At 37.5% G+C, this 12,059-nt stretch overlaps 1 protein-coding gene across 1 annotated transcript in view; it reads left to right on the forward strand.

Annotated features, from left to right (window-relative positions):
* Spag16 (sperm associated antigen 16) overlaps positions 1-12,059 on the forward strand; it is an 864,135-nt gene that overhangs the window by 531,626 nt on the left and 320,450 nt on the right. Inside the window, exon 13 of the mRNA XM_075951817.1 lies at positions 1,332-1,458. Within this exon, the coding sequence (XP_075807932.1) occupies positions 1,332-1,458 (127 nt within the window). The remainder of the gene's footprint in view (positions 1-1,331; positions 1,459-12,059) is intronic.

The following is a 12,059-nucleotide window of genomic DNA, read 5'->3' on the forward strand; positions in this document are numbered from 1 at the left end:
AAAAGGCATATCAAACCAGAGAGGAGATGCATAGATAGGTCAGAGGTCATTGGTGCTCCCGTTAGTGGTGCATATATGCTGCTTTCACCGTTCTGAGCACATTTCTTTACTGATTCCACTTTCTCTAGTTTTGCAATGGGTTTATAAATGACGTTATTTTTAAATGATTTGCCATAACAGATGAAGGTGATTCTGCCCAGTGCATGTCATGCTTTGAGTGATAGTCCATCCATAACACGGCAAAGGGTGAAGACACTCCTCCCCACTCATTTCCTGTAGTTCAGATCAATGGCTCTCAAATGTCAGCGTGCATCTGAATTCCCTGGAGTGCTTGCTAAAACAGATTGCTGGGCCTCACTCCAGAACGTCTGATTCAATAGGTTTGAGATGAGGCTGAGAATTTGCATTTTGGATCTAGTCCCAAGTGATGCTGATAGCTAGTCTGAATGAAACACTCTGAAAAACACTTGTTTAAATTCTCATCCCCAAAGGCAAATTACAATTACCAGTGCAGACATTAACTCGCCAATGCCTGGATCCATCATAGATCAATTGGAAGGGAATATTTCAGGTTTGAAACTGGATCTGAGTATTTTCCAAAAGTATGACCAGTCATTGTAATGTTGAGACAGACTGAGGAACCAAGTAGGAAAATGGTGACCTAAGAAAGTGGACTTGACCTTTGGGATTGGTGGGAGATTTTCTTTACAATAGCATGTTCTTTTACTAGTTGGAGACAAGTTTTATGTATTTATTTCAAGGTATAAATAAACAGTGTAGGGCCAGTAAGACTTTCAGTGGATAAAAGTGATTGTGGTAAGGCTGATGACCGAGAGAATCCACAACAGTGGGAGGAGAGAGTGGACTCCTGGAAGCTGCCCGCTGCCCTGGGCCCTCTACACACGTACCTAAAGAAATGCTGTTAAAAGTAGTGTAAGGTAACGGCACAAATTGTTCCATAATTTGAAGGTAATTTAAATGTATTTGATCCTACTAATTATTTCTAAGTGCTTACGTGATTATAAAATGTTTCTTTGAAACTGTCCTTTGATTATTTGTGACAGTCTGTAACCCACTCCATCCTGGAACTCATGGCTACCCTGTCTCCAGAGTCTTAGATTATAGGCATGTGCCACTATGCCCAATATATTGTTATTGTAAATGTATGTGTATGTGACCGCCCACATGTGCACATGCACGTCTCTGCTATTTTTAAACTGTTGATGCTTTTCAGTTCTTGGCTTTGCTTTTTATTAGCATGGCATAGGCAGTGCTAATAACAATATTTAAATACAAAGTCCTAAATCCTTGTTCTTACTCCCTTTCTACAGTGAACGGTGCAGATATACATTATATGGACACACCGATTCTGTGAACAGCATTGAGTTTTTCCCCTTCTCCAACACTCTTCTCACTGCTTCTGCAGACAAGACCTTGTCTGTGTGGGACGCACGTACAGTAAGTCAATCACCTGTCCTTTCCCCAGGCTAATCAGCATAAGCAGTCTTATTAGTAGCCACTCTCTAGGTAATAGGTATAACTTTGAAAGTGTTGGGATTCAGGATTCAAGAGAATTGTTACATTGTGTGTTTGTGTGCATGTGCACATGCGTGCATGCATACATGTATGCCCACCTGCACATGCACCTGTCTGTGGTGCTGGGAGTACTATATATGTCATGTGACTGTTGTCAGATGACAACTTCTCAGAGTTGATTTATTCTTTACACATCGTGTGTTCAGAAATGAAACTCTGGGCCTTGGGCTTCCCTTACATACCGACCATCTCATTGATCCCCAAGCAGAAAGAAACTGCAATAAAGAAAAGAGGAAAAAGCATAATTATCATTTTAAACACAGATTTACAAAATCTGAAGACTAGTTGGTTGTGTTTTCCTTTTCATTTTATCAATATCTGATGAGTATTTTGAAGTGAATCAGCACTGTAACTGATTGTAAGATGAAAATTTCCCAGCTTCTGGTTCCTCAGTAAATAAGAAAAAATTTTTATTGTTAAAATTATATAACTCAAATTGTGAAATAAAATGAAAATTGCAAATAAAGTATTGATGTCAAATTATGCATATAAAAATAACAACTCTAATCAAACAATGCTTTCACCAAAACCACACTAGTTCTGGTGACTTTGTTTCCAATTTTCAAATTTTATTTAAGAAATAAAACACAACTTCTTCCTAGGAATCACTCATATTTTAAAGTTCAAGCTCCATATGTTATTCTAGAGTTATTTGTCATAATTTGCCTGTCTAACATGAATTATTACTTATTTTTATTCAAATTATTCGTGAAACAGTTAATGTAAATTGGCATCTATAGTTGGATTTTATGAGATGTTGAAAAGGTGGCCAGAATCGTCACTTCTTTCCTCCCCACAGGTAAGAACTGTGTGATGAATTGACAAAAGCCAAATTGTTTGATTTGCAGCATCGGCTTCATTCCTGGTATTATTCTTCCTTTTAATGATTAAAATACATAAATTTCTTAATAATAAGTGAAAACTTATCTAGGTATAGGAAAGATCTGGACCTGGAAGATGATGAATAATTTCCTTTTCTTATTAGAGAAACAGTAGCCATTCTCCTTTGTCACCTCAATATGATCAACTACTCTTGAGGCACCTCTAAAATATTTCTGAAGAAATAGGAAAATGCCCAGTGGATTATATTCCCATAAATTAGTTTTAAGCTTCCTTTTCCCACAGTCTAGCATTTACTAGTCTTAAATCATTAACTCACCTTAGCAACTTATTATTACAGGTAATGAATGTGGAGACCTCCCAGTCAGTCTCCCAGCCAACTCGACAGATCTGCTCTGAGTTCTGTGGGGGATGAGGAGTGTCATATAAATCTTTATAATTACCAGAAAGAGATTGTAAAAGAGGAGGGAGTTTTAGAAACTCATGAAACTGATGTCTTATGGGGTTGAATGTCTTTTTTCTCAAAGTTGTAAAACTAGTTTATTAAAATTGGAAACCAAGATTGTTTTTCTGTCAGAAAATGATATATAATACAGTAAATTTAGTGGAAAATTATGAAGCCTTCCTAAAAACTTGCATGAAAAGTCTCCATCCGTGAGTGGTTTAAAGGACTGCTTAAAACAATTGCAGTGCAGATATTCATTCATTCCCTAGACCAGTGAAAATATTAAGGCCACTGGCATTTTTACTCAAGCAATGTGTCTACAGGACAGTAAAACATGAATAACAAAAGGCAAGATGCAATTCTGGACTGTGTCAGAGCAGGGTTGCCATGGTCAGCGTGGCTGGCATTTCCTCACTCAGCCCTCCACAACCTGGGTGCCAGCCGGTGGCCTTGACTGCACACCTGTCCAGAGATAACCTGGTCCTGACTTGACAGTAAGATCCAGGAACTGATCTGTCTGAGTGCCTTTGAAGTACAGAAACTGAGAGATCACAAAAGAGCTAACATTGTGTCCTCTCTGTGTGACCCCTGTCTTGTTGCAGTTCAGACTCACTCTTCCAGGAGTTTTGGGTTTCACAGACCATAGCTGTGTACAACAGAGCTGTGTGCCCTGAGGGGAGCACCTCAGCATCCGGGCCTCAGAATGTAATGGTCTAGGAAAGCACTGCTGGATCCTCTCCTCTCTGGGTTGTATTCCTCATTCATTTGCTTTTGATTTTATTAATCATTTTTTTCTCATTTAATATATCCTAATTACTGGTTTCCCCTCTCACTACTTCTCCAAGTTTTCCCCAACCTTCCCTTTCATTCAGAACCCTTTGTCCCTCATTAGAAAACAGACTAATGAAAGATAATAGTAAAATATAATATAGTAATATGAAACAAAACTAATTCATCATAATTGAATAAAGCAAATGAAAGGAAAAGAGCCCAAGAGAAGGCACAAGAAACAGAGAGCCATTATTATCTAACTCATGAATTCCATAAAGACACTAAACTGAAAGCCATACTATGTACACAGTGGACTTGTATGGTTCAAAGAGAGAAGATAAAATATATATTAACAAAATAATAAGAAAAAAGGGAGGGAGGAGGAAAAGCCATGACAGAACATCATGAGACAAGAAACCTTTAAGGATGCCATTGGTTTCATTTTTTGTTGGTCATCTACTACCGGGCATTCAGCCTAAACTCACGAGTAATTTGTTTCTCTAGTATGGCTTCCTTGAAGAAAACTAAATTTTCATTTAAAAGTAACTATCAGTTGGAGATTACTTATGGGTTAGGGAGGGGGCATGTGATGGGTTGATTTCTCCTTTCACCTCTGTGACACCCTCAGGTACAGCCATGTGCAGGGTACATCAGTCTTTGTGAGTTTGTATGTGTATCAGTCTTGCTGATTTAAAGGTCCTTGTTTGCTTTATGTCCTCCATTCCCTGTCCCTTACTGTCTTTCTGCCTCCTCTTTCCTGGATTTCCTGAGCCCCAAGTGGAGAAACTTAATGGAGATATCCCATTTAGAGCTGACTGAGGACTATCACTATACATATTATTCAGCTGTGGATCCTTGCATTTATTCCAATCTGCTGCAGAAGGAAGTGTCTCTGACGATAACTGAACAAGACACTGGTCTAGGATTATAACAGAACGTCATTAGAGTTATTTTACTGCTGTTTTCTTTCAACAGTATTGTGTGATTTAACCCTAGGTCCCTGGGGTATCTAGTCTCAGTTCTTGATCTGCCAAGAAGTGTTAATATAGGTTACATCTTATGGAGTGGGCCTTCAGTTATATCAAGTATTGGTTGGTTCCTTCCACAAGTCTCGTGCCACTATTACACTAGCATATCTTGCAGCCAAAACATCATTGCTGACCCAAGAGTTATGGCTGGTTTGGTACTCAAGTTTCTCTTTGTTATTGGGCAGAGTATCTTCCTGTATTAGACATGTTGGCATGCAGTGTTTAAGGCTCTATGTAGGTACCTGCTTGGCTTCTTCATGTTCAATAAGTTGTGTGAGTGTTGCCTACAGCAATGGGGCCTTGCTGTCAGTCTGTGAGACAGAACCTATAGTTTTGGCAGCAGGCTGGGTGCTTTGGGGATTCCCATAATACCTTTTTGACCAATCACTCAATTACATGTAACCCAACCCTGGTACTAGAAGCTCATTAAGTGACAAGGTATGGCTTCTCCATCTTCTCCATTATTTGGCAATTTCATTTAAATCACACACACACACACACACACACACACACACACACACACACACACACAACCTTTTTTACAAAGTTTTTTATGGTATTAGGTTTTCATACTACTCCTCAAATGGCCTTTAATTTTTAACCACCTCTCACTGTATTCTCTCCATTGTCCTTCTCCTCCCTGGATCTCTTTAGTTTATCCTTCTGTTCTAGTACCCTTCCCAATCCATTCTCTATTCTACTTCCCTTTCCTAGAGAGATATATCTGCCGCCTGCTTCTCCCACCTAGTCCCTTACTATTTACCTAGCCTCCTAGATTCTATGCATTGTAGCTTAGTTATAATTGACTTGAAAGCTAATAGCTATGTATATGTGAATACATATCATATTTATCTTTCTGAGTCTGTGTTACCTCACTCAGGATTCACTTCTTTTAATTGTTAAGTAGTACTCTATTATGTAAATGTGCCATGTTTTCTTTATCCATTCTTCTATTGAGGGACATATAGATTGTATCCAATTTTTTGCTATTATGAGTAGAGCAGTTTTCCTGTGGTAGAATGAAATACCCTTTAGATATATGCCCAAGAGTGACACAGCTGGGTCTTGAGATAAATTGATTCCCATCTTCCTGAGGAACCACCACACTGATTTTCATAGTAACTATACAAGTTTGTACTCCCAATGGCAATGGATGAATGTGCCCCTTATTTCATATTCTTGTCAGCAAGAGCAGTAATATGTTTGTGAACTTACCCATTCAAGATGTAAGATAAAATTTCAAAGTAGGTTTGATTTTCATTTTCGTGATGAATAAGGATGTTGAACATTTCTTTGTTTCTTAGTCACTTGATATTCCTGTATTAAGAATTCTGTTTAGATCTGTATTCCATTTCTAAATTGGGTTATTTATTTTCTGGGTATCTAGTTTTCTTTTAGTTCTTTACATATTATGGATATAAACCTCTGTTGGATGTAGGGAAGTTAAAACTTTCCCATTCTGTAGATTGACAATGCCCTTTATCATGGAGAAGTTTTTCAGTTTCATGAGTCTCATTTATTAATTGTTGATCTGTCCTATCAGGGTTCTGTTTGGAAATATTCTTCCTGTGCAATGAAATAAAAAAAAAGCTCAGGCTTCTTCTTAACTCTTCTAACTTAGCCCATAATTCTTGTCTGTGTTAGCCATGTGGCTTGGTACCTTTTACAGCGAGGTGGTTACATCTTGCTTGCTCTGTGTCTGGCTTCCTCTGTGTCTGGGTAATGACTACAGACTGAAACTTCCCTCTTCTCAAAATTCTTGCCCCACCTCTACTTCCTGCCTTGTCACCTCACATATACTTCCTGTCTGGCTACTGGCCAAATGGCATTTATTTAAAATACAAGTGACAGTGTACAGACCATTGTCCCACAGCAATACTGATTCCCAAATCCATTTTTTCCCTACATGCTTATATACTTCACTCCAAAAAGGGGAGGGGGAGGCAATAGGCTTTATTATTTTGATATAAGGAATAGATTTAAATTATCTGACCTTTGGTCCAAGTGGAGCGGATTTACCTTTATACCCCCAAATACTAATGAACCACACCTTAAGTCAGAATTTCTTCTTTATACCAACAACTTTGTCAACAACTCTGAAAGAGAAAAAATAAGTTCAAACTCTCTGACCTCCAATCAAGGTGGAACAGATTCACAATTGTGGGCCATCACTCTCCATTTTCATCTGAGAAAAGAGCAGGTCTCCCAGTGTTATCAACAAAACACAAAATAATAAAATTCAGTAAGACTAACACAAACCCTCATATCACAGCTAGACAAAGTAATCCAGTAGGTAGAAAAGAGTCCCAAGAGGAGCCGAGTCAGAGACACTCCATATCCCACTATTAGGAGTCTCACAAACACCCCAAGCTAAACAATCACAGAATGTATAAAGAGGACCTAGAAGAGATCCACACAAGCTCTCCGATTTTCTCTTCAGTTTCTGTGAGCCCCTATGATCCCAGCTTAGTTGATTCTGTGGGCCGTGTATTTCTGGAGCCATAGGTCTCTCTGGTTCCTATAGTCCTTCCTTCCCCTGTTACACAGGGTTCGCTGAGCTCCCCCTAAGGTTTGGCTCTGAGTTTCTTCATCTGCTCTGGAGTCTCTTCATCTGCTCTGGAGGAAACCTTCCTGATGACAGTTAAACTAAACACCAGTCTCTGGGTATAGGAGAATATTATTAGGAATCATTTCATTGAATTTTTTGGTCAGTTGTTTTTAGTTCTACCTTATATTTGTGAGTGATCCATCTTCCAGTTACTGACCATCCATACAATATCAGGCATTGGATCCCTCTTATAGCTTGGGCCTCAAGTTAGACCAGTTATTGGTTGTTTGCTCTCAAAAGATCTCAGTCACCATTGCCCCAGTACACCTTTCAGACAGGTCATGAATGGGTCAAAGTTTTTGTGGTTGTGTTAGTATCCAGGTCCTACCACTTGGAGCCTTAACCAAGTTACTGACGATGGCCAGTTCAGACTCCATATCCTCAATTACCAAGAGTTCTCAGTAGGGTTTTGCATAGGGTCCAGGAAACTTTTCCACTGCAATAGGTTTCCATCTGAATGACACCCTGTTCCAGTAGCCTCTCCCTGACTCTGTCTCTCTTTCCTTCCTTCCCCAACCTAACCCCTTCTGTTTCCATACACACCTACCCCTCAATATATCTGCAAAGTCTATTCTATTCCCTATCCCAGGAATATCCATGTTTATCTCCCTTGTTACATAGCCTCCCTAGGGTTGTGGATTGTAGTGTAATTATCCTTAAGAACTAATATACACTTATAGGTGAGTACATATCATGTCTTTCTGGGTCTGGGTTCCCTAGCTCAAGATGATTTTTTTCTAGGTATATTCAATTATCTGCAAATTTCATGACATCATTTTTCCCCTAATGACTGAGTAATACCACATTGTGTAAATATACTACATTTTCTTTATTCATTCCTGTTTGCGGGGCATCTAGGTTGTTTCCAGTTTCTGGGTATTATTAATAAAGCAGCTATGAACGTAGTTGAACCAGTGTCCTTGTGAGGGGATAGAGCATCTTGTGGGAATATGCCAAGAATGAGGTAGATCAAGACCCAATTTTTTGAGGAACTGCCATATTGTGGTATTTTTTAATAAAAAAAACTTAGTTTTCTTGTCTCAATAAATTTGAGAGCTTTTATTTCTATGCCCAAGATAATCAGTCACTTAAGCCAGTAGGCTACACCAAGTGGCTCATCATATTTTACAGTACTTTCAACAGTACAAGGAATGGTGGAGGAAAACATGATTAGATGGGGCATCAGTGATTGCTTATCAAAATACACTTTAGTTCATTGATCCTTTTTTTCTAGTGCTATAGATTTATATGATAAGACATAAAATTTTATTTTACACTGATCGTAGTAGGATGCTAGAAATACTTGCCAAAATGTATTTAATTTCCAATTTCATCAATGACACATAACAATTATAATTAGCACATGGTATTCTAATGAACTCAAAGTTAGGTCTACACAAGGAACAGCCAGGCTGTCATCACTGAAGTTTTAATAGATTGTATGTGCAAAAGAATAAATAACAGTGACAAGATTATTCCTAAGTAATTTCTGCATGTTGAACTGAAATTAAGGAAATACAAGCAACAAGGTAGGTCAAGCCAACACTATACAGATGTGTAATTACAAATTAGCACCATGAGTTACTGCCCCTGCAGTCTCTCAAAGTGACAGCAACAGACTAAACACTGAGCTAAGTGATGTGTTATGGAATAATTCAATTTCATTAAGTGCCATTCAACCTTTCCTTCAAGGAAGACCATGACAATTCTCAGATGCCTACTAAGAGACAAATAAATAACATTTGGGGCCACACACACATGTGTGTATGTGTGTCTGTGTCCTCAGTGCTGAGACTTATTTAAATTTTATTCTTATTTAAAAAGAAAATCTTGAACTTTAGAGTTTAAGATCATAACTTTAGAGTTAACATCATAGTGTATCAGGCACAACCAGGAAGTTGCAGAAACTGGATTCAGTTTTCTTTCTATCTAACTTTCAAACCCCCATCATCCTGCATATAAGGCAGAAAAAATCAGAGGTAATAGAGGATTTATCTTTGAATGGTGAAATATGTTCTATGATTAAGATAATCTCATTATTTTATCAGTCTTACTAGTCATTCAATAATATAGGTTAAATTCTATCAGACCTAAAATTATGGGCTCTGCTTTGGTGTAGCTCCACCAGTTGCTTGTCCATGTAATCTCACTGAGTCTGAGGGAAGGACTGACAGGGTGGGGGTAGTGAGGTCAAGGACAGTGTTCTCAGGGTCCTCACACCAACACCAGGTCAATGGAATAAGCAATTGCTTGCAGAGATCTTGATACTAAATCTGTCTTTATTTTGTGTGGCTTTAAAATAGAAAAGTTATGATGCAGTCAAAAAGGAAATGGACTTTGATGCTAGAGGTAATAATTACAAAATGACTATTAATAATAGAATACTTTAAAAACAATATTTAACTTGTTTTAACTTTCTTAAGTAATAATGTTACGTTACTCTGTAACTTTCAATGCTCCTTATGAGAATTAAAATTTCTAAAGTGTTTAACAGAAGAAATATCCAGATTATATGGATTTCATTTAATTCCAAGTTGAAAGGAACAATGAACAAAGCTTACTAGAGACTTATCTTTTAAATATATAAAAGTAACATGGATTAAGTAGTCTGTGCAAAGTTCATAGACTTCTATACAACAATTTTCTTATTGTATAGATACTCACCAAGTTGGTCTTTATCACTGAAATTGGTTGTTTATATATAATTTAGAGGTTTATGTCATTAGACAAATGCTATTTAGACATCTGTGAACTTGGCCTACAGTAGACATAGATGGTTTGGTTTATCTTAACATCTTTTACAGTATCCCTGTTGTAAACCCTTGGTATTTGCTCTTGTGATAGAACAGCATTTTATCAAACAATCCACTGTATCTAAAAATTTGTACAGAAATAATTTAATCAATAAAAATCACTGTACATAAACTAAATCAATTTAATAATCATAAGGCTTTGAAATATTATTAAATTCTGATTAATTATTGCAATCTTGTATATACAAACTTTCTGTACAAAATCATTTCATACACATCACAAATAACATTGCTCTCTCTTTTACTTTATAATTAATATAAGCTACATTTTAGTGGCTAGCAAAGGGAAGATACTATTCTGTATATGAGTGCCAGCCTTTGGAAAATATCATTTTCTTTAATAAAACAATGATTTTTGTTATAGTGTACAAATGGATACAACTTATGAGATGATAGAAAATCTGTGAGTGGAAAAAGTTATTTGTTCATACAGTATTTAATCTGCCATGGTATGTGTTCAGTGGTGTGTGCATAAGCATCATACGAGGAGAGAAAGGAAAGCAAGAGGAGTGGACTACACATGAAGAATATGGTGTAAGTCCCGAGTTAGAAAACAGTGAGTTCTCATTTTCCCTATCAGTTTTCCTTATGCCTTCATCCTTCCTCCATCACTGGACCCCTACGATGGCAATTCATTGTTAAGTCAAGAGAAAACTCTCAAGAGTTTCATGATAAATGACTATAATATGGTATGAGTTCCAAAACTTCAGAAACACTGAATTCTTAGGAGTCATATTTGTACATCTTTTGTGTGACTCACTATTTCACATCCATCACATTGTTACATGTATATGTTACTACTGTACATGTTTTATAAATGAAGGAACTGAGGCCAATATATTTATGGATTTTGTTCAAGGCCACCCAGTTAATAAACTATACGTTGTGGGTTTGGATCCAGGCCTAAAGTCTATTTGCTCCTGCTGTACTGTGATATATAACGTGGACACAAGCTAATTGAGTCAGGGACTTAGAGGTAAACAGTAAGTGCATTTGACTTTTTAAATGTATGTTTCTACCACATCATTGGAGCCATTAGTCACTGTCTAATATGTTAAATTGGTGAGATTTGCCATTTGGTAGGAAAAATAATGTGTCATTTATCAAACTCAACATTAAATACTTTACAAAGAAATAATTAGTAAAGTTGTAAGGCATACAGAATTTCCTTGGTTGCTTCTCCAAATACCTAACCTTTGAGGCATGAGGAATTATTGTGGGAGGACGAAGTATGCCTTTAATGACAGAGGCAAATTCATCGAGGATAAGAGGAGATGAAGTTAGGCAGCTGGAGTGATAGAGTGAGGGAGGGCTTTCAAGATCAGTTGTTGTGGCTAATTATATGTGCTGAAGACTTGGTGTGATTCAGAACTGAGAGTAACTATTGTAGAATATTATTTAAAGATGTGTTACATTTATTCATGCTATGTAACATTTGTTTTAATGATGCAAAGATTGCAACACTCGTTTATGTTTCATCTGTTTAACTCTGTGAAGCTGTGTTACTTTTTCTAAAACACCCGATTGGTCTAAAAAAGAGCTAACAGCCAATAGCAAGGTGGGAGAAAGGATAGGTGGAGCAAGAGAAGCAAAAAAAAGAGAAGAGGATGCTAGGGGCCCGCCACCCAGCCATACAGTCAGCCATTGAGTAAGAGTGAGAGATACACAGAAGTAAGAAAAGAAAAAAGCCCAGAGACAAAAGGTAGATGTAATATTTGGTTAAGAAAAACTTCTAGAAAGAAGCCAAACTAAGGATGCTCATTTATAAGAAAGGATTAGCCTCTCTGTATATTTATGTGAGAGCTGAGTGTCAGACCACCCAATGAGCAAAGTCTAAAGATCAAAGAACCAAAAAGTTAAAACAACGGACAATGGGTGACTTGCAGGAATTACGAGGCAGAGTAGTGAGTTTTGGGGGAGCACAGGTGCGTAATATGAAGCTCCCCACAGCCAGGTGT

The sequence above is a fragment of the Microtus pennsylvanicus genome, chromosome 17, assembly GCF_037038515.1.
Source record: "Microtus pennsylvanicus isolate mMicPen1 chromosome 17, mMicPen1.hap1, whole genome shotgun sequence".
Lineage (NCBI taxonomy): Eukaryota > Metazoa > Chordata > Mammalia > Rodentia > Cricetidae > Microtus > Microtus pennsylvanicus.